Raw genomic sequence first — 24288 nt, 5'->3', positions numbered from 1 at the left:
TCCTGTACTGACAAAATATGATAAGTATTCACTTGGTAAATAAAATTTAGATCTTTCTGAAAAAAAGAAACATGTTGCCAAAGCCTTGGGTCTTACAGTCAAGACAACTTCAAGATTGCCAAATTTCAGTTGATCTGTCTGCTACCTAGACCAGCACTTATCGAGCAATCTGGAGTCTGTGAATAGCAATAGTAACAAACAATTTAATGCCATCAGTCAAACTCATAATCTAGCTCATTTCTGCTTTCCAGAAGCAGCTTACTTTTATGTACAGGAACCCCCTCTCTGCAAACAAAAGGAAAATGTTCAAACTGTACACATTTTTTAAAATTGTCCTGGAACTTAGGAGTCCTGTATTTCCATGTTGCTGTCTCAACTTTAATGCTTTGACCAATCAGAGTTGAATTATTAATCAGTCAGCACCTTTCTCTTCGGTATAAATTGTTGATATAGTTTGAAATTTGGCATTCTTGCATTTGTCTTGATGAATACATGACAAAAAGTTTCAACGACAATTTCTGAAAAGAGACGTGTCAGAAAATGTTTAAGTAATTGAAATTTTGTGCATGTGCGCGCGTGCATGTATGTACTTATGCCTTTATTAAAGCTGCATTTTTTATTCTCTCCTCCCCTTCCCACACCGCCTCTAGTTATGTGAGAAGGAGAAGTTACTGCAAGAGAAGGGCCAGTTAAAAGTGTGTATGGGTGAAACCTGGGATAATTTATCTAGCCTTTGCAAGCAGGTGTGTAAAGATGCAGCCCTGACTGCTGAACAAATTCAAACACTAGCGAAATATTCTTCGCCCGAGTGCCCTCTTTCAATACTGAACACTCAAAGAAACGTTGGCTCCATTACTCGTACAAATTTGATTTCTTCATATCCGGGGTACTCCACTAATCCTCAGAGTATGGTCTGTATTAGTGAGCAAAGTCCTACTGTACAGCTTCAAGAAAAAATAATGGATGCACCCAACAGTACACGAGAAAGTATTCCAGCAAGCCAGTTTGGGATAGAACAGTGCTGCCAGGCTGTAATGACTGATTTCTGCCAAGAAATGATAGAGAAATGTACCACAGATGAATAATCCTGCTCTATTTCAATAGGAACCAATTCTCTTTAGCCCCTGTGCTGCATTTTCTTTGTGCATCAAATGGCCTTGAAGCTTGGAATTCAGTTACAGGAATTAACTGAGAAGCACAGTGGATGTAGATGAGCAATGCAGAATATCTTCAATTTTTTTTAATGCATGAAATTTATATTGTCTCGAACCCGTGTGTTTTTTAAACAAAATGTTCTTTTTGCATTTATAGATTTTAACTTGTGAAACTTATGCAAGGTTTAAAAATTCTCGTAGCTTCATTCAATGTAATGTAAGAAATGTAGATATGGCATGAAATATTTTGAAATCCTCTGCTTAATTGCAACTATGTCAGGATACGAAAGGGGAAGGAGATCAACATGTGCATTCAAGTAATCCATAAACTCTAGTTTATCTTTAACTACTTATACATTTCCTTAAACTTTTTAAACATCCTTTTGTCATCAAGACACCGGCGAGCCTACATCTACTTGCATTTTCCAGTGAATTAACACCACTTTAAACATGAACCTTTTAAAGCCCATACAAGCCTCAATTATGAGGTGGTGTAGAAACTTTAAACATTGGAGTTGTGCTTCAATGAAGCTTTTTTTAAAAAAAACACTAATTTATCTCTCAAACATCAGAATATTTTCATCAAGCATTACATATATACACCATTATCTCTATCGTACTATTTGATTTGATAATGGTGAGCTGGTAATTGTGCCTGCAAAGCACATGAAGAGTTTTTTCAGAGAACTAGCGCAGCCTCAATTGGCCAAATAACCAACTTCTGTGCTTGTTTTTCTTTCCCTCAAACGACACTCATTTATGTGGACTTGCTAATTATCTAGGTACGTTCAGTCAATCAAAAGTATGAAGGTGAGGTCTTGAGCCATCTGTTGTCAGCATGGATATGGTGAATAATCAACACTTCTTTCTGAATGCGAGTTCTTTCTCAAACACTGGACTTTTGTTTTTGAAAATTAATAAGGTGGGAACTTTGTGCGTGCGTGACTACTTAATGCCTAGGTATAGTATTGCGTTTGATCCTCATTCATGTTTAATTGTGATAATGGCACACCTGAGTTTGTTGTCTGGTGTTTTTGTTAATTTCTGTCCTTGAGATGGTCTGGTTGTGCCTGCAGAGTTTCAAATTTTGGAGCAAAGTGGAGAAAAAGAGAAACTCTAACTGTGTCAATAAATTCTGAAGTATCAAAGGCCTTGAAGGTATTGGGATATGGCCAAGGCGTGAACTTCTTTCTCCCTTGGCTTCTCCCTACCCAATCATCATTTTCTTTTCTTCCTTGCCCCCTGTCGTCATTTCCTAATAGATATGAGAGATTTGTTGTCATTAGTTGTGAAGCCTTATTAAGTTTTTGTTGTTCTGGTTGACGAGCTTGTTGAGGCTTTCTTATCTGAAGTTGAACTTGAGTTGTCTTGATGAATACTCAGTATAAACAGTCTTCCCTTTTTGTATTTTTTTGCCTTCCACCACTTATTTTTGGATGGAGGTGGAAGGAATCTTTTTGATATATGTACACTTCTTGTGCGCAATACTTGATTTTTTTTGAAACAGTTTCACAACATTTTGACGACAATTCGTGAGAATTTTGAGTATTGTAAATAAAATAGCAACTGTAATGCTCCCTTAGTAAGACTTCAATTACCATCAGTTCCTAAAAGAAAATATTAAAGTTACTAAACAACTAAAGTTTGAAATTCAAGTAGTACAGCTTTACTAAACATTACTTGAAGATGGATTATTATATGTAAAAGCTGGATTTAATTTTGCTGCTCAAATCTTATCTCAAAAAAATTGACTTTTGTATCCATGTTTTACAGTTCAGTGTAGTGAAATTAGCCTTTGTAGAAAGCCAGCATTTGGAAATGCCTATACATTGATTGGAATAGAAGGAAATAGAAGCCACTTATTCCAGCCAACAAACTTGACTACCTCAATATGAAACAAATATATTAGGAGAGGCAATAGTATATTTAATTTGTTCCTGTATCTGTGCATTTTTATTCTGGGGATAAGGAAGATTAAACTTGTTTGCCTGCATAAGTTGCATATTTAACATGATGATAAATCATCTCCCTGTATTGGTGAGGAAAATGAGAAAACCATTTAATGAGAGGATGGTATAGCTAGTCAGAAGTTATTTCAGTGGACCACCCAGCACAGTGGTGTTGTCCAGGATGTTGGATTCCCTTTCATATTATCAGTGTTCTTGTCATCTTTCATCACATTGAAGCACAAGTTTGGTTACAAAGATTTCTTTTGAGGTTGAATTTTTCAGATGCTGAGAACTCTCAATTTAGGATTATTCTCTGGAATACTGCTTTACATTTAAAGAAATTAGTTTTAAAAAAAGAAGTCATCGAATGTTAGCTTGTTTTGTGAACGTGAAGTATTTCACCTAACGAGGCTGTTTCATTTAAATTGAATTTGATAAATAAGCAATTTCTGCTCCAGTTTATTTTTGTTTCTCCAGTAGAGGGCATCTGAGACTGATTATGAAGAAAAGTTTGTGCTATTTCCTTTCAACTGAGTGAGGGGACACAATGTAAAAAAAATATAAATATTAAACTCTGGCCAAAAGCTTCCTCCTATGCTTATAATTCCTTTCAATTTATCTTGAACCTTCCTTCTTTTGCAAAGAAAAAACAAATACACTATGTTGCTAATGCTAATAGTGTAATTAACTTCTAAATTAATACTAATATTTGTATTGCCTCAGGTAAATTTTCATTTTCGTCTTGTGAAAATTTTCATAGGTGTTGCAAATAACTATGAAAAGCCAACTGTTCTGTGACACATTCTGAAGGAATAGCAACCATCAGTTGGATAAATGGAAAACAATAAACATTAACAAGACTTTTTGATACCAACTAGATCTTGTGCACCTTGTAACTAATGTTTATGTTTGCTGCAATGTTGTCATTTCATACTAGTTCACATTTACGACTTAACTGGTTTCATGAAAAGCTGCCTTAAAAATCAAAACTGGGCAACAGGTATGTTTATTTTGGGAGGCTCAACCTTCAACTGCAGTATCTCAATTTATGTACAATTATGAAGAATCACATTGAAATAACCTGGGAAAATGTAATTTACTGCAGGGATATGGCAACATGATTGAAATCAAAAGTGTTCAACTTCTAACCTCGTTAAATGTGCAGAATAGCCAAATTTATTGCCCTGAGGGTTTCATTGGCATATGGTTTCTGCAGAATCTAATTGTTTCTGTAAGATATGTAAAAGTGCTTTGTAATCTTTGCTTCTCCTTCATTTGATTTTTGCGTGTAGTACTGACCTTGTCTGAGTGCTAAATTTCTCTGCACATTTTGAAATTCCACCTTTTCTATATGAGAATGTACATAGAATTTCTGCATTTCTAATGTTCAGTTTTATAATGAACAATTATTGTGGACAGATGTGGAATGCTAAAAAACTACGGATTAGATGTTTTTTAAAAAAACATTTGGTATATACTGTGCTATTGTGATTTAATGCTCCTTTCTAAAGCAGTGTTGCAAAGTTAGCGCAGAAATTTGTTTAACTAATGGCTGTATGGGCTGCATCTGTTCTATTTATGATGTTTTTCACATTCAACTTCTCTACCCTGATTTCAAGAAAAAGTTTCTGAATTAAGTTCAAGTACCAGATATTTTACTATGTTTTCAAGACTGTTTCCAGCATTGTACAGTAACTGTAGACTGCCATTTTCTGTTTTTGTATGTTGTGCAATCTTCAAATTAACGACAGTCCTTATTTTGGCATGTTGTAGCTTCGCTGAAAATGCTGGTTTAAATCTTTACATTTTTTGCATAAAATGTAAATATTAAAATATGTGGGTCAGTTCATTCAGTTGTTTCTAAAATTTGTGAATCTTTCAAATTGTCTGGCTTGTTTGGCAGATTAATAAGCACTGAATGTTTCAGGCTGTTTTATTGCTTTTTTCCGAATTACATTGTAGACAACAAATCTTATGAAAGATTTGAACGTAGTTGATTGAAGGTTAGAATTGGGGATTACGTCCCCATCATTTCTGAAGAGTCCCGATCCATGACGTCAACTTTCCTGCTCCTCTGATGCTACCTGGCCTGCAGTGTTCCTCCAGCTCCACACTGTTATCTCTGACTCCAGCATCTGCAGTTGTCGCTATCTCTGACGTCCCAAAGTGTGCTGTTTTATCTTTTCTCAGAAAATCCATCAGATTCTATTCTGGTTCATCTACTTTTGTAAGTACCGAATCTACTCTATGCCAGTGGATGGAGTTATAAACAATCCTTTCCAAATAAAAGCAATTATTGATGGGGTCGAATCTGTGACAGTTAACAGATCTGACATACAGTTCAGGATTTGCCATAAGTGGACAGTAAAACTGATCGTATGCTATTAGGCTGTACCAGGGAACAATTGTGTTTGAACTTTAGCTACTGAACACACGGAGATCCTCTTAATATTGCAGAGGAGATGAGATTCAGCAAATATAAAGTTGGGCACTGTCCATTTAAGATGTACTTCCAGTCATGACTTTCTATCTGCTAGGTCTAATGCAAAAACAAAACATTACAGTTGTTGGAAATCTGAACAGAGAGTATAGGAAAAAACTCTTAAGGGCAGACAACATCTGTGTTGGGGAGATGTGACATTTTGGATCGATGATCTCATCAGAAATGTGCAACAAGTTTTATTTACTGAAGTCTTTTTCAATTTTGAGGTAAACGTTTTAACTGTGCCTTTGCCATTGGTTTCATGAATGTACTAGCACATTGGTGCTATTTTTAGGTGCAAGTTCTGTTGAATTGAATTCGATATTTATGATTTGTATACAAACAAATATCATTTGAGGGCTCAGTGAGGAGGGAGGGAGATAGGTGGGAGAAAAGATGGACAGGTCAAGGAGGCGGGGAAGAGAGGGTTGTGCTGGTCTTGGGATGCAGTTGAGGGTGGAGAGATTTTGAAGCCAGTGAAGTCCACATTGAGACCATTAGATTGTAGGGTTCCAAGGCAGCATATGAGGTGCTGTTCCTCTAGTTTCTGGGTGGCATCATTGTGACACTGGAAGAGGCCTGGGATGAACATATTATCTAGGAAGTGGGTGGGGAGTTGAAGTGGTTTGGAAGTGGGAGGTGTTGTTTGTCGCAAACCGAGCATAGGTGCTCAAAAAACCAGTTTCCAAGCCTCCGCTTGGTCTTCCCGATTGTAGATGAGGCGACATCGGGAACAGTGGATACAATAGAACACATCAGCAGATGTGCAGATGAATATCTGTTTAATGTGGAAGGGCCTAGAATGGAGATGATGGGGGAGGTCTTGGGGCAGATGTAGCACCACCTGTGGTTGCAGGGGAAGGTGCCGGGGATGGTGAGGCTAATAGGGAACGTGAACCAGACGAGAGAGTCACAGAGAGAGCGGTCCTTCCAGAAAGCAGATTAGGATGGGGAAGGAAATATATCCTTCATAATGGGGTCAGATTGCAGATGGCAGAAGTGGTGGAGAATGATGCGTGAATCTGGAGCCTAATGGGTGATACGAGCGGACAAGGGGAGTACTGTCTTTGTTTTTATTGTGGGGAGGCTGTGTGAGGGCTGAGGTGTGGGAAACGCAAGAGATGTAGTCGAGGGCATTTTCGACCACTTGGGGGTCATGATTTTGTGGTCCGTAACAAACTAGGACATCTGGGGTGCGAGGGAGTGGAACACCTCATCTTGGGAGCGGATGTGGCCGAGGTGGAGGAAATGGGAATAGGGGATTGCATTCTTGCAGGGAGGTGGGTGAGAGGAGGTGTAGCCTGGGTAGCTGTGGGAGTTGGTGGGCTTGAAATAGATATCAATTTCAAGGTGGTTACCAGAGATGGAGACAGAGAGGTCCAGAGGCAGCATAGTGGCTTAGTGGTTAGCGGTCCAGGTTCGATTCCACTCGTAAGGCAACTGTGTGGATTTTGCACATTCTCCCCGTGTCTGCGTGGGTTTCCTCTGATCGCTCCCGTTTCCTCCCACAGTCCGAAGATGTGCAGGTTAGGTGGATTGGTCATGCTAAATTGCCCGTCATGTTCAGTGGTGTGCAGATGAGGTGGGTTATAGGGGAACGGGACTGGGTGGGATGCTTGTGGGTCGGTGTGGATTTATTGGACTGAAGGGCCTGTTTCCACACTAGGGATTCTGTGAAGGAGAGGGAGGTATCAGAGATGGTCCAGGTGAACTTGGGGTTGGGGTGGAAGTTGTTAGTAAATTTGATGAACTGTTTAAGCTCCTTGTGGGAGAACGAGGCGGTTTTGATTTCAGTCTGATTTGTATCCATTGTTTCCGATGTGGCCTCCTCTACATCAGGGAGATCAAGGAGAGACTTAGACTGCTTTGTGGAGCACCTACACTCGGTTCGCGACAAACGGCAACACCTTCCAGTCGCAAACTACTTCAACTTCATCTTCTCTCACTCACTAGACGATATGCCCATCCTAGGCCGCCTCCAGTGTCACAGCGATGCCATGCGGACACTGCAGGAGCAGCACCTCATTCCTCCTTGGAACCCTTCAATCCAATGGTCTCAATGTGGACTTTACTAGCTTCAAAATCTCCCCATTCCCGACCTCATCCCAAGACTAGCACCCCCCCCCTCAGCTCCGCCTCCTTGATCTGTCCATCTTCCCTCCCATCTATCTGCCCGTTCCTTGTCACAGACCCACCCCACCCCAACTTCCTACCTACACACCTTTTACTAGCTTCATCCCCACCTTTTTGACCTATCCATCTCTCCCACCTATCTGCTCCACTATCCACGTTCTATCACCCCCCCCACCCCTTTCTATTTATTTCAGAGCCCCCTTCACCTCCCCCATTTCTGAAGAATGGTCTCAATCCAAAACGTCAGCTTTCCTGCCCCTCTGCTGTCTGGCCTGCTGTATTCCTCTAGCTCCACACCTGGTATGTCAGACTCCAGTATCAGCAGCTCCTACTATTTCATTTGAGATCTATTTTGCTTCGGCTTTTATTCCCAATCGATGGGAATTCGAGTTGTAGATAGTACTGCATTGTAGGAGTAAGTTGTCAGCTTGGCTCCACTGATAGCATTTTCACCAAAGTCTGAAGGATGTGGATTCAAAACCTGCTATGAAATTGAACACAATCTGCATTACCGTTTTAATGCAGCAGTGAGTGTGCTGCATTGTTGAAGGTAAGTGTCTTTTGGTAACAGTCACCAATGACTGTTCTGGTTGGATGATGGAAGGGGAGCAGGAAGCTTTGTGGACGTTTAATCTCTGGCTCATCCAAGAGGGTAGTCTGCAGGCCATGATGTGGCCCACAGCAGGGTCCTTTTCTGGTCTGCCAAAAGCTGTTCAAAAACATGTAGGTGTAACAGTGAGCTATTGCAAGGAATGCTCTTCCAATTGTAGGCTCAGTTCTATCAAACGTTTGTTGTTAATAGTCTCACTGGTGAACTTGTTGGTAACAAATATGGGAGAGAAATGAAATAACACGATGTGAAGCTGGATGAACATAGCGGGCCAAGCAGCATCAGAGCAGCAGGAAAGCTTGGCGTTTCGGGTCGGGACCCTTCTTCAGAAATGGGGGAGGTGAAGGGGAAGAAGGGTCCTGACCTGAAACGTCAGCTTTCCTGTTCCTCTGATGCTGCTTGGCCTGTTGTGTTCATCCAGCTTCACACCTCGTTATTTCAGATTCTCCAGCATCGGCAGTTTCTACTATCTCACGGGAGAGAAATGGTTTGTGTCAGGAAGAGGGCAAAAGCTTTCACGTAGCTTCATGCCCAGGCACTGCAGCGGGGAGTCTGCAGGATGAAATGATGTTGACTGACATCATACATGCTTCTCTCCCCAAATTCAATGGCTGTGCTGTTTCTCATGGCTGGGGATTGAAACTTGCTGAAACCATGACGGTAGATCCTTGTCCAGCAAACAATATTGCCTTTTGTACTGCAGCCATAACTAATACAATTGACTATAGCACAGGGATAAAATCTGAAGGGTGAGATTGAACCCTCTACAAACGTATCAGAATGTATACTTTTGCTTCTTTTCGAAAAGATATCAAGTAAACTGACCCTATGTACCTAAGCAGTGTTGCGCTACCCAGGCAAAAGACTAGTTCTGTGGGAAGTTTGACACTGCTATCTGCAGAATCCTTAGGTCATATCATTGCCTCCTGGGAGATTTGATCACAAGAATGACTGCAGATCATAAGTCATTGATAGGCTCCTATCTTGACCATCATGACCTAGAAAATATGAATGAGATCAGAGACTACTTGATCTTTTCTGCTACAATAAGCTTTGTACAATTGAAATTTTCCTTCAGAGCAAATCAAATTGCATATAGTTCTGGGCGCATCCAAGATCAGAGCTTTAACACCAGCTGGACCTGGTCATTAGTGAATGTGTTTTCAGAGTGTTCTCAGCATGTGCTTGAACTACCGATTACATCACTCCCAGGTGTGTACCAGAGCTAAGATTCAACACTTAAAGCTTTTACATTTGATCAACTACTTGGTCATGTCTCAGACCACGACTACAGGGAGGCCGTGTATTCTTTTGTGATATGTTGTGACATGTCTGTGACCTACATTCTCGGATTACCAATGGACATATTAAACTTCTAATTACACCATGTGCTCTGTATTTAAAACCAAAAGATGACCGTGAATGTAAGTTCCGAGACTGTCGGGCAAGGAACCCTGGAATGTCATGATTGAAGTTATCAAGGTAGCTTCAAAATGAGAAATGCATTACAAACTGAACTGTAATCTTGAGTATCTCAGACTGTGAACATAGTAGGAGCAACAACAGTTTTGGCAAGGGACACACTTTGTGTGTTTTCCCATCTGATGAATATGCAAGGATAGATTTAAAAGCCAGATGCCACTCGACACAGTGTGTTAATGAACTGTGAGGTGTATGTATGTTCCACTGGGCTGAGGTATTTTATTAATTTGGTTGCTTGTAAAATATATAAATTCATTTTGGTCTGTGTCAGTGATAATAACAAGGGAGGGGCCTTTTTTAAAATAATTAACCTTGTGACCAACTGAGAAGGGCAGGTGAATAAAGGAGGAGAGCCTGTCAAATCCGTTCTCAGCACAACTTTAGTATTCGTCTGGAACGATAATAAATTTGGAATCTCTCTCTCGGACTAGTTATAACCATTGGCAGCCACTAATATACTTGACTGTTCTTGGCAATACTTCCTCCTTTCCCTGTCCTGCCATCTCGTTGAGTCACCTCTCATGCCAAGCACATGACTCTGGCTGTGGTGCCCAGAGGAATTGTTAGCTTCCCCAATATTCCAAACTGGTTACAGGTTAGAGGGCAAGATGCATTTGTTTGCTACTGCATCACTTGCTTATCCCTCCTTATCTCTCTAGTGGTAACCCTCATCCTGCACACTCGTGAGATGTGGAGTGATCACCTCCTGAAATCTGCTACCCATTGAGCACTAAGACTTGTAATTGTACTTTACTGAAACGAGTTGCTGGTGAAGCTCCTATAACTGAAGGCATTTCCTGTAACATTGATTTTTCACAGCACAAGAGGCATCCTGGAGTCCCCACATTAAACAGGATGTGCTTTCAATGGAATTAAGGTTCTTTTACCATGCCTTTTATTACCAAGGCGATTCTGTATAAATTTACCAGAAGTAGACTGAAAGCTTAAATATTATGTCTAGTTCAAGGTAGTACAAGCGTATGCTCCAGGGTAATTTGGCAAGTTAGATCCAAAATTAGCTTCATTGTTGGAGACACAGGCTGATGGTAGAAGTGGTTTTGTGACAGGAGGCCAATGGCATTCCCCAGGGTTCAGTGCTTTGTCTCCATTGTTTGTGATATATATAAATATTTAAATGACACAGATGAGAATATGGAAGTGATGTGGTTGATAATTTTTTGGATGACATGAACACCACAGGTTGAATGTTTAATAGTGAGGAAGAAGGCCTTAGGTTGCAGAAAGATATCGATGGACTGGCCAGATGGGCAGATCAGTGACAGATGGAATTTTAACCCTGAAGTGTATGAGATACTTTGGAAGAAGAAACAAGACAAGGGGGTACTCGATGAAGAACAGACATTAGGAAGCTCAGAGGAACAGTGATCTTCCGGTGCTCATCTACAACTCCCTGAAGGTCGCAGTACAAGTCAATAGAGTAGAGAAAAATGAATTCAGGATATTTGCCTTTATCAGTCAGGGCATAGATTATAAGAGCAGGGAGGTTATGGTGGAGCTGTATAAAGCTTTGCTGAGGCCACAGTTAGAGTACTGTATGGTTACCTCACTGTAGGAAGGATGTAATTGCACTGGAGTGGATGTAGAGGAGATTTATCAGGATGTTGTCTGGGATGTAGCATTTTAGCAATGCAGCAAGGTTGGAAAAGCTCAAGTTGTTTTCTTTAGAGCAGAGAAGGCTGACGGCTCACCTGACTGAGGTGTATAAAATTGAAGGAATGGACAGCGTCAGTAGGAAGCAGTTCTTCTTAATTGAAAGGTCAGTTACAAGGAGGTATAATTTTAAAGTGAAGGGCAGCAGTTTTAAATAAAACTATTTTCACTTGAGGGTGGTGGAAATCTGCAATGCACTGGCTGTGACAGTAGTACAGGTGCAAACCTCAGAATCTTTTGTGTCATAGAAATACAGAATCCCTACAGAGTGGAAGCAGGCCCTTCAGCCCAACAAGTCCACTCCAACTGAGCATCCCACCCCGACCCATCCCCCTGTAACCCAACTAATCTACACCTCCCTGAACACTATGGGCAATTTAGAATGGCCAATCCACCTAGCATGCATGCCTTTGGACTATGGGAGGAAACCGGAGCACCCGGAGGAAGCCTACGCAAAGACAGGGAGAATGTGTGAAGTTTGCACACACAGTCGTCAGAGGGTGGAATCAAACCCAGGTTGTTGGTGCAGTGAGGCCGCAGTGCTGACCATTGAACCACTTGCCTCCTTATTATGCGGCACCTCCTCCTCAATATTTACCAAGATGTCACTTTCTAGAATTGCCTTCGTGCTTGTTTTTGTATTCTGATAATTCTGATTGCCCTGTGATGCTCTTTGCTCCCTGAAAGATCTTGGTTACCTGGTTGGAGTACAGAAACTTTTCACCTCAAGAAGCAGAAAGTGTTAAGGGAAGAACTGTTCAAGGTGTGTAAAATGTTGGAAGTTTTAAATACAACGTAAAAATACTTGTCTGAGGAAGGGTCACTGGCCCCGAAATGTTAACTGATATTTTTCTTCTCAGGCCTGCTGAGCTTTTCCAGCAACTTCTGTCTTTGTCCATTAAAATGCAATCTTTTGAGTGACAGAAGGAACAGTAAGCAGAGAACACAGATTAGAAGAATCTGACTGCTGAAGACTAGGAGGAAATGAGACATAACAAGGTGTAGAGCTGGATGAACACTGTAAGCTAAGCACCATCAAAGGAGCAGGAAGGCTGATGTTTCGAACCTAGACCCTCCTTCAGAATCATTACACTCTCTAGATCATAATAAATTATGTTGGGTGGAAACTAATTCAATAACATTGGAGAGGGAATATGCAGAAAGTGCTGAGGAGCAGTTCTTGCAAAGATCTGGTCCATACATGCTGGGCTGAATGGTTTTGTGTCATTTTGATTTTTTTGTCTAACTCGCAAGCTGTACAGTGATACTGAAGACACATTGCATCATGTTTGGATCTATCCTATGCTAAATGAGATTCATGCAGGACTGTGTATCAAAGAGACATTGTGGACCATCAATAGAATTGTATCCCAGCACAACCTGTAACTTCATAACTGTATATCACTCACTAACATTATCATTAAATCAGGTAACTGACCTGATTTAAAGTACAGAAGAGCATGCAAGAAGCAGCATAGAGGCTACGTGAAAAGGAAAGGATGCAACTACATGCCTGCTAACTCATAGAATATTATAGTACAGAAGGTGCCCATTTTGCTCAACACACCTATATTGCCTTTTTAAACAGTTATCCAATTAGACCTATACTTCTGCTTTTGCTGCACGACCCCACCACCACTTAGATCTCTTCAATCATGTGGTTAGTTGATTCATGGAAGTTTCCATGGATCTCAGTTCACTACCCTTTCAGATTGGAGCTCCAGACTTCAATCTTTATCATCAGGTTTCTCATTTCCACTCCACTTTTTTAAACCAATTTATTTCAAGTTTCTGAACTGTTCCCAACATTTTCCAGAGGAAATAATTCATCCTGACTTGTTCTGTCAAACCACTTGTTATTTTGAACATTTCTATCAGGCTTCACTTTATTCTTTTTTCACCCTGTGAAGGGCCCTGCCCCCATCAAAGTTTACAGAATATTCTCACGTCAAAATAGTACACTTGTTCAGATATACTGCCTTGGTATTTCTTATAGAATTGAATGCTTTATACTTATCAGCTTTAAATTGCATCTCCACTAGTCCATGACCTTCTGAAGCTTGTTGATATTTTCCTTTTATTGGTTAGGGAAGGACAAACTTGCTGCAAAGGTTTTGTGGAATAACTGAAATGGCATTCTAATTGCTATGAGTCTTTTGAGTGAGTTAAATTTCACATGTTACTTCCTACCACTTTTGCTTGTTGAATTTCCCGTCATTATTGCTACATGGAGCTGGTGGGAAGGAGAAATAGTTCTTAGGATGTAAAGGTTGTGGCTTAGTTGAATTCTGCATGACAGATACTGGGAGACCAAGTCCAAGTCCAAGTAGCACTTCTGCTGCTGATGGACTGTGAAGAAGGACCTGAAACTTGCAAGCATGTGTGTTCATGACTTCAAACTGCCTCAAAACACTTTACAGCCCATGAAGTACTTCAGTTACATAGTTACTATTATACTAGAGGAAACATGGATGCCTAGTAGTGCACAGCAAGACTTCACAAACAGCAACATTATAACAGGGAAATCAGACTGATGTTGACTGCAAGATAAATACTGGTGCAATGCCCGCACAAATTCATCCGCTTTTCTGATCACTGCCAAGGGGATGTTTTCATTTGTATCTGCAAATGAGGCCTTATTTAATACGTTATTCCCAAAACAGTGCTTCTTTGGCGACACTCCCTTACTTTTGCACTGTAGTGACAGTAATAAACTGCTCAATGCTCTTTGATATAAGTGTCATAATTATCAACCGAATCTGTGTAATGGAGAAAAGCAGAGCAAGCAGGTGAAAAAGCGAACAATAAGGGTGAGAGCAATCCTATTGTCTGCAGTTACTGGTGAAGTAGCATAGTACATAATCTGACACAGAGTGTCTGTTGTGCTGTGGGATTGGGAAAACTGGTCCTTATTAGTAATGTTAGATAACAAAGTGTGAAGCTGGATGAACACAGCAGGCCAAGCAGCATCTCAGAAGCACAAAAGCTGACATTGTCGGGCCTAGACCCTTTAATCAGAAAAAGGGGATGGGGAGAGGATTCTGAAATAAATAGGGAGAGTCAGACTGAAGATGGATAGAGGAGAAGATAGCTACAGAGGAGAGTATGGGTGAGGAGGTTGGGAGGGGATAGATCAGTCCGGGGAGGATGGGCAGGTCAAGGGGGCGGGATGAGGTTAGTAGGGAGGAAATCGAGGTGTGACGAGGGGATAGGTGAGAGGAAGAACAGGTTAGGCAGGCGGGTACAAGCTGGGCTGGTTTTGGGATGCAGTGCGGGGAGGGGAGATTTTGAAGCTGGTGAAATCCACATTGATACCATTGGGCTGCAGGGTTCCCGAGAGGAAAATGAATTACTGTTCCTGCAACCTACAGGTGGCATCATTATGGCACATGCAGGATGCCCAGGATGGACATGTCGTCTAAGGAATGGGAGCGGGGATTGAAATGGTTCGCGACTGGGAGGTGCAGTTGTTTATTGCAAACCGAGCGTAGGGGTTCTGCAAAGTGGTCCCCAAGCCTCTGCTTGGTTTCCCCAATGTAGAGGGAGCCACACTGGGTACAATGGATATAGTATACCACATTGGCGGATGTGCAGGTGAACATCTGCTTGATGTGGAAAGCCATCTTGAGGCCTGGGTTGAGAGTGAGGGAGGTGGTGTGGGGGCAGGTGTAGCACTTCGTGCGGTTGCAGGGGAAAGTGCCGGGTGTGGTTGGATTAGAGGGAAGTGTGGAGTGGACAAGGGAGTCACGGAGAGGGTGGTCTCTGGAAGGCGAACAAGGGTGGGGGGGGTCGGATGTAGATGGCGGACGTGTCAGAGGATGATGCGTTGTATTCGGAGGTTGGTGGGGTGGTATGTGAGGACTGGGGGGATTCTCTTTTGGTGGTTATTGCGAGGGCGGGATGCGGGGGATGAGGTGTGGGAAATACGGGAGACATGGTTGAGGGCATTCTCGACCACTGCGGGGGGCGGGGAGATGTTGTGGCCGTTGAAGAACGAGGACATCTGGGATGTGCGGCACTGAAATGCCACATCTCGGGAGCAGATGCGGCACAGGCGAAAGAATTGGGGATAGGCGATGAAATTGTTGCTGGAAGGTGAGTGGGAGGAGGTATATTCCAGGTAGCTGTGGGAGTTGGTGGGCTTGAAATGGACATTGGTTTGTAGGTGGTTGCCTGAGGTGGAGACGGAAAGCTCCAGGAAGGTGAGGCATGTGTTGGAGATGGTCCAGGTGAACTTTTGTTTGTTGGTGAAATGGATGACTGTTCGAGGTCCTCTTGGGAGCATGAGGCAGCACCGATACAGTCATCAATGTAAAGGAGAAAAAGGTGCATTTTGTGCCGGTGTAGGTGTGAAAGAGGGACTGTTCCACATAATCTACAAAGAGGCAGGCATAGCTTGGGCCCATGCGGGTACCCATGGCCACCCCCTTGGTCTGTAGGAAGTGGGAGGAATTGATTTCACCAGCTTCGAAATCTCCCCTCCATCCAATGAAGAAGCAGACGACCTTAATGCCATCTGCATGTGGGATGCAGGTGTGTAGGGACTGGACCTCCATAGTGAAAATGAGGTGTTGGGAGCCAGGGAATTGAATGTTCTGGAGGAAGTGGAAGGCATGGGTGGTGTCACAGATGTAGGTAGGGAGTTCCTGGACCAAGGGGGAGAAAATGAAGTCCAGATAGGTGGCGATGCGTTCGGTGGGGCAGGAGCAGGCAGAGACAATAGGTCAACCAGGGCAGGCAGGTTTGTGGATTTTGGGGAAGGACATAGTAGCGGGCTGTGCGGGGTTGGGGAACAGTGAGGGTTGGAGGCTGTGGATGGGAGATCACCTGAGGTGATGAGGTCATGGATGGTTTGGTGCTCAGGGGTGGGGTCATGATCAAGGGGGCAGGAACAGCAACTTATATTCCACTTGGGAACCCTGCAGCCCAACAGTATCAATGTGGATTTCACTCGCTTCAAAATCTCCTCTCCCCCACTGCATCCCAAAACCAGCCCAGCTTGTCCCCGCCTCCCTAACCTGTTCTTCCTCTCACCTATACCCTCCTTCCACCTCAAGCTGCACCTCCATTTCCTACCTACTAACCTCATCCCGCCTCCTTGACTTGTCTGTTCTCCCCGGACTGACCTATCCCCTCCCTACCTCCCCCACCCATACTCTCCACCTATCTTCTTTTCTCTCCATCTTCAGTCCGCCTCCCCCTCTTGATTTCAGAATCCTCTCCCCATCCCCCCTTTTCTGATGAAGGGTCTAGGCCTGAAACGTCAGCTTTTGTGCTCCTAAGATGCTGCTTGGCCTGCTGTGTTCATCCAGCTTCACACTTTGTTATTGTGGATTCTCCAGCATCTGCAGTTCCCATTATCTCTGATCCCTATTTGTTACCAGATAGGTTAGAGTGTCATTCAATGAAGAGTTTCCAATTAATCAATTTTTTTTGGTCCGTTAGGTGCAGATTAAACACATCATCATACTCATGTTTTCGCAATAGATTTTATTTGCCTTTATCTACAGTGCACACACTCCCAGAAGTGATATACACCACTTAGCTATCACTAACAACCAGGGCATGCTGATAAAACAATGTGCTATTTGTCAGTGAGCAAGGAGAATTCTAGACATATCCCCTAACAACTAGAATAGCTGACCATGCCGACACTGTGGACTTGACTGATTCAAGTATCAGTTTTGTCTGCTGTTTTACTTCCAATCTTCCTTGATGTTCCTCGAAATTCGTAGCTCTCATTACGGAAACAGCCATTTCCCTTAAATATTGTTCTAATGAGTGAAGGGAAGAACTAGAACATGATCAAGGAAAAATAACTTTAGAAGGAAGCACTATTCGTGAACTGATTACAAAACTAGATTTACCAGTATTCATTATTTTCTTCATTATAAACATTTGTATTGTTTAGAAGAAGTTGTTTATTAACGTGTAATAAACAAGATATGATTTCCTTATATGTGCAAACGCAATTAACACAATCAAATAGCAGGTTATTTAGCCTCTTAAAAATAAATTGGACAGATATAGCTCAACCATAGGAGTTGTTTATATTTTTAAAAGTCCATTGACCAAGCTGATCATATCCATTGATCAACAGATAGAAAAAGGGAAAATAAATATTCCTGAAGCACAGTGAATGTTCAGCTGTAAGTTTGCTCGCTGAGCTGGAAGGTTAGTTTTCAGACGTTTCATCACTATTCTAGTTAACGTCATCAGTGAGACTCGGGTGAAGCGCTGGTGTTATGTCCTGCTTTCTATTTATCTGTTTAGGTTTCCTTGGGTTGGTGATGTCACTTCCTGTAGGTCAGTATTTGGTGCGTATGTGTTGCTTTCCTGTAGACACTCGTTTGAAGTTCCCCATTGACTGTTCACTGTACTCTTCAAACCAGCATCTGCAGGAAAACAACATACGCACCAGATACTGAACTACTGGAGCAACCATCCCAACACCCACAAGTGAAGCTGCATTAGAACATTATTTCAACGAGCCACCACACACCGCAGCACAGAGGAACTACGCAGAGCAGAGGAAAATCACCGATAGAGCGTATTCAAAAAGAATGGGTACCCGATGAACACAGTCCGCTGATTTTTCTCAGCAAAAAGCCCAAACAAACAGAAAACGTGCCCAGAAACCATAACCACGCTTCCCTACATCAAAGACATTTACAAAATGACTGCTAGACTACTCGGACCTCTTGGCATCATGGTAGCCCACAAACGCACTAAAACAGCAGCTAATGAACTTAAAAGATCCTATACAGACAACAAGCAAAACGAATGTCATTTACAAAATACCTTGCAAGAACTGTGACAAACACTACATTGGACAAACAGGCAGAAAGCTAGCCACCAAGATACGTGAACATCAACTAGCCACAAAACGACATCACTAGTATCCTTACATACAGATGAGGAAGGCCACCACTGATTGGGACAACACATCCATCCTAGGATAAGCCAAACAGAGACATGCATGAGAATTCCTGGAAGCATGGCATTCCAACCGGAACTCCATCAACAAACACATTGATTTGGAGCCCACCTACCATCCTCTGAGAAAAAGAACAGGAAATGACATCACCAACCCAAGGAACAGGTAAATAGAAAGTGGGACATAACACCTATGCTTCACCAGAGGCTCGCTGATGTTGTTACCTGGAATGGTGACAAAACGTCTGAAAACTAACCTTTCAGCTCAGCGAGCAAACTCACATCCAGAACCTCAACCTGAGCTGCAAATCTTCTCAAAACTTGTTCAGCTGTAAGTTTAAGTTTACCAAAAATCTGGCCATCACCATCAAACCTAAAGACTAACCACTTTTGGAAGGAAGAAACAAAGCCCAGATTGAAAATGCAGCCCCAAGTTTTCCAGTTTTTTTTACTAATATCTTTACTGCTGCCTTGGCATTGTTACTTACGTATTTAAAATGAACAGTTAAGGATTTATCTTTCGTTGGCGATGCAATGACATTAGCGGAGGTGTGTAGCTGAGACAGGATTAGGTGAAGGACCAACATTGCACACAAGTGACTCCCTGTTTATGTTGCTAGGTAAACTCTTCTGTAATATGACTGGAATTTGATAAACCCTTTAGTATCCTGGTTTTATGAATGCAATAACTATAAATGCCGAAGCTATTTGCGAGAAAATACTTTTACTTTAACTGACTTAACCTTTTGATTTAATCAAATTCCATAGATTTTTACTTTACATATAAAGCATAAAATCTATGCAAACATCAGAGGTCAATTTGTTCACTGTTCAGAGATCAGAGCAAAATGATCTTTGGTACCCAAAGGCTTGATATGCTGTATGCTGTTGTCCTGTTTGAGACATATGAAGGATCCTAGCTCATAATCCAAGGTAATGTAACCCTAAAAAACCTCTAACAAAATGTGAACCAAGCACACATTAGGCCTGTTACAGACATAACTCTTGCATTACTTGGGGACTGTTCCTTAATATTTTTGGAATATGCAAGCAGTTCTGCAGATTTTGATTTGTTTTGATCTATTATTGTCACATGCACCTAGGAACAGTGAAAAGTTTGTTTTGCGTGCAGTTCAGGCAGATCACACTATACAAAGTGACATCACTAGTATCCTTACATACAGATGAGGAAGGCCACCACTGATTGGGACAACACATCCATCCTAGGATGAGCCAAACAGAGACATGCATGAGAATTCCTGGAAGCATGGCATTCCAACCGGAACTCCATCAACAAACACATTGATTTGGAGCCCACCTACCATCCTCTGAGAAAAAGAATAGGAAATGACATCACCAACCCAAGGAAACCTAAACAGGTAAATAGAAAGTGGGAATAGAACAGAGTGAGGAGAAAAATTTGTCGCTGCAGGTAGTGTGTAATTAACATCAAATTTAAAATTTGAGAGGTCCATTCAAAGGCTAACGACAGCGCGGAAGAAGATGTTTGTACACGTGTTTAAGCTTTTGTACCTTCTGCCTGACAAAAGAGAATGGCAGAGATCATAATTGGGGCAGGGGGACCTTTAGTTATGTTGTATGTCTTTTCAAGGCAGCAAGAAGCATAGATGGAGTTCAATGGATGAAGTTTTGGCTTGCGTGTTGGACGGGGCTGTGTTCACAATTATCTGCAGTTTCTCATGTTCCTCGGCACAGCCGATGCCATACCAAGCTGTGATGCAGTTGGAAACACACTTCATGTATGTTGGGTCTTAACACTGACAATAATTTGCATTTATATAGTTTTACAGTTAAGTAAAATGTGCTAAAGTGCTTCACAGCAGCACTGTCAAAACAAAGTGACAGAAATCCTAGGGGGGAATATTAGGACAGATGACAAAAAGCTCAGTCAAAGAGGTGGGGTTTACAGAACACTTTACAAAAAGAACGAGAGGTAGCAAGTCAAAGACATTTAGGGATTTGAAAATAAGGATGGGAAGTTTAAAACTGAAATGCTGCTTAACTGAGAGTCAACGAAGATTATTAAATGAAGGGATGATGAGTAGATAGGGCTGTGTGTGAGTTAGGATACAGGCAGAAGAGCTTTAGATGAATTCAAGGTCATGGAAAGTGAAAGATGGACAATTGGCCAGGAACAGCGAAGCCTTGAGGTAACTCATAACCCAAGCCCCCAGGCTAAGGCTTCAGGGAAGCTGGCCTTGAATCTCTCACAGCAGAAAGTGAAATTAGAATTCAGTAAAAAAATTCTGGGTATGAATAAGTTAATCCAACTAGGTGTACTTCTAGCTAAAATGTGCTCATAAAAAGATAAAACCACCACAGTCAGAGCAGACCATTGGGGTACCCTCTGGTCAGAAAGATACAGCTGGTATTGTTTACAGCGAAGACAGTGGCATCCAGCAGACCTTGTGGAAAATTGCTCAGATATTACCTGTGCACAAAAAGCAGGGAAAATCCAACCCAGCTATTGACCACCCTATATTTCAGTAATGTATAAAGTGAAGAAGGGAATTACTCACTGTTGTAAAGAGGTATCTGTGAAGAAATAAGCTGCTCACTGAAGCTCAGTTTGTGTTCCACTGGATATCACTGCTCCTGACCTCAGTATTATCTTTGGTCCAAACATGGATGAAAAAGGCTGAATTATGTAAATGAAAGTTACTATCTTTGCTCTCGGGGCAGCTTTTGATTGGGTGTTGCATCAAGTAGCTCATCGAGTTTGCACCAACCCTCTGAAGATCATCCTACTGAGATCCACCCTATCCCACATTTATCATGACTTATCCAACTGCCCTGCACATCTTATTGGGCAGTAATGGAATGAGTAAAGGTCAGCCTGAGAGAGTGAATAACTGCTAATTGGGAACAAAAGTAGAAATTGCCAGAAAAGCTCAGTAGGTCTGGTAGCATCTGTGGACAGAAATCAGAGTTAATATTTCAGGTCAAATAACCCTTCCGTAGATCTGACCATAGGTGCTACTAGACAGTTGAACCTTATGTGCTGAAAAAGATTCCCATTGTCAGCCACAAAGGGTCCCAATTAGCAGTTATTCATTCTCCCAGGCTGACCAAGAAAATAAAGTGCTTTGATTTCTCAAATGAAGCTGTGCCTTGTGGTATCTGTTCACAGTTCACACAAGGTAGTGACACTGTTTGTGAGCTGTACGTATTTTATTACGTACATTTAGGCTTCTCAGCTTTTCTCTTGTACCTCTTAATCTAAAGTTTCGCCTCTTGCTGAACAGGGATTTTTCATGTTACTCTTGGAGCTCCAGTCCATCCACTCTGACAGGTCCTCATTTCCCAATGGAATATTTAAATGCCATGTTTGACAAGCCCATTCTGTGTCTCCTGCACGTCTTACCAAATTTGGAGTGAAAACTTTAGACTGGGGTGCTTTTTCTACCTTGGTCACACCACGAGTTCCTGCTGGCTTCTTGTTTGTTGAAATACTTACAGCTGATGACAGTCTATATGAAAACATTCTTAAAGAATTAAACACTCTCAAGTTGTAAACTCATGTGGTCATCTGGACATTTCTTTTCCTGGGTCTGTTGGATTTTTTTAGCCATTGTACCTTGAAGCAATGATACATACCACTGATCACCATGTTGTATTTGTGGGTTTATGAGTGTTGTCAACATTCCTCTTTTCTGAGTCTAAGGGCCTATTTAGTGCATAGGAACAACAATTGGTGGGTCTTAACAAGATGTAGTTTATTGACAGATATCCTAATTAGGTACAAATTACACTACCTCATTAGATATTGTTAGTAAGACTATTGGGCAACATAGAAGGGTCTGGGCCCGAAACGTCAGCTTTCGTGTTCCTGAGATGCTGCTTGGCCTGCTGTGTTCATCCAGCTCCACACTTTGTTATGTCAGATTCTCCACCATCTGCAGTTCCAACTATCTCTGGACAACACATCTGATCTCTTCAAGATCCAGAGCTATGCTTTTGATTTCCTTACCCAAGATTTAATGGAGCTTAATGAGGTCTCCAACATTAATCTTTTCAGAACCATTACATGATTGAACAGTGGCAAAGGCATTGGCCAGTGGGTTCAGCAACATATCTGGAGTGCCTGCAGTAACTGCTGTGATGTTTTTCCAACTCTCTCTGTACTTCTTTAACTGTTTTACATATCTTCTCTTTGTTTTCTAGCTACATACTGTGACTAGTATGTGACTAGTCTCTTGCATTTGTATTCATGTGGTTCACCTCACATTGTCCTGGGAAAAGTATAAGAAAGAAAAAGCTTATTCAAAAGGAATTCTCTTCCTTTCATTCATTGAGAACTGCAGACGCTGGAGTTAGACATAACACAGTGTAGAGCTGGGGGAACACAGCAGGCCAGGCAGCATCAGAGGAGCAGGAAGTTTGACATTTTGGTTTGGGGCCCTTCTTTCAGAAAAGATTTTTCTGAAGAATGGTCCAGAGCCAAAACGTCAACTTTCCTGCTCCTCTGATGCTACCTGGCCTGCTGTGTTCCCCCAGCTCTACACTGTGTTATCTCTTCCTTTCATTGTCTTGTTCTCACTTTTATTATGGCTTATTTTTGTCTTTCTCTATTTTGTTGATGACATAGATGGCTCCTGTGAACATTTCAGATGCACATGTATTCTCTCTCCTCCCTGAATGTGCATTACCCTTTAACTTAGAGTCATCACAAAATGTCTTAGCGTTTCAACAAATTCTTCCTATCCCCCCACTGTTCTATGGCTCCCTAAGGCTATTTAACACTTTTTCTGCTTTCTTTTATTTCCTCTATACATTCCTTCTTTCCTCAACTTGCTGGTGTCCTGTTTTGTCTGGCCTTACACAGAGGTTCTGCATATCCAATAGAAAATCTCCATTTAAAAGTTTTCTCAAAATCCCTTGAGCATTACTGAGCCACAATCAAATTAAATGAGGTCTGTGACATGTTCCTCGTGTTCTGATTCACCCCTCTTGGATGCTGTCTTTTTCATTTAAATAGAGAAGAAAATGCATAATGATTTGATGCATTAAAAATATGCCATAAAGCAGTCTTGAAAGCTTGGTACCTTGTATTACAAGATAGAGGAGGAAGTTAAATGGATTTCTCTGGATCTAATATAGAAACTAGTGGGTGCAGCTCACAACAATAAATCAGTTTCTGAAAGTAACAGTAAATTTGATACAGTTATATAAACATATATTAGAGACAGGAAATGATACGGCAGTTTTCCATAAAAATGTTTTCTGCTGGATTCTTTGCGAGCAATATCATCTTTTGCATTTTGTATAAAGCAAACTACCATCAAAGGCAGTTTTTAAAATTGCAAGATGTAATGATTTACTCCTTGTGAAGCAGTTCATAACCATTAGAAAAATTTTTCCCCACTTGTATATTGTTTTGTTGTTGAGATGGCATATTGCCAAGTTATTTCACATAAATCAACAGCAGTACCTCTTAGATCATGCCTGCCGAAAATCTCTTACGCTAGCTAGTTATTTCCAGAGTTATTTAAATAGTGAGGCCCTTGGTTATTAAATTGAGATATGTTGGCGCTGAAGACATTAGGATTTTAATACTTGTCATCTAATCTATTTACACTTGATTGCCACACAGTTTTCACTAATGTCTGTGAGTAGACCCCTGAGAATGTCATGACAATGATATGTCGCTTGTGGGACGGTTTCACTGTGTTTTGTCCATATTTATCTTGCGAAAAGCTTCTTGAAATTGAAACAAAAAGCACGTGTCGGTGTATTCAATAACATACTGTATAAAATCCAGAATCTGAAAACCACTCTTCAGGATTTGAGCAATGAATAACATGAGATTGTTTTCTTGAGTTCAGAGGATTTCTGCCAGGGCAGTGAATT

The 24288-nt window shown here is 41.5% G+C and overlaps 1 protein-coding gene across 5 annotated transcripts in view; it reads left to right on the top strand.

The window, feature by feature from the left end:
• Nucleotides 1–3767, top strand: part of LOC125457201 (transcription regulator protein BACH1-like) — a 65980-nt gene extending 62213 nt beyond the window's left edge. For all 5 annotated transcript variants that reach the window (XM_059650360.1, XM_048541105.2, XM_059650361.1 and 2 more), the window contains one exon: nt 651–3767. In XM_059650360.1, coding sequence (XP_059506343.1) covers nt 651–1085 — 435 coding nt within the window. In that variant the 3' untranslated portion in view covers nt 1086–3767. The remainder of the gene's footprint in view (nt 1–650) is intronic.
• Nucleotides 3768–24288: the final 20521 nt, after the last annotated feature.

The sequence above is a fragment of the Stegostoma tigrinum genome, chromosome 12 (assembly GCF_030684315.1).
Source record: "Stegostoma tigrinum isolate sSteTig4 chromosome 12, sSteTig4.hap1, whole genome shotgun sequence".
Classification (NCBI taxonomy): Eukaryota; Metazoa; Chordata; class Chondrichthyes; order Orectolobiformes; family Stegostomatidae; genus Stegostoma; species Stegostoma tigrinum.
The sequence above is the reverse complement of the archived record's forward strand: the minus strand, read 5'-3'. Positions and strand labels throughout refer to the sequence as shown.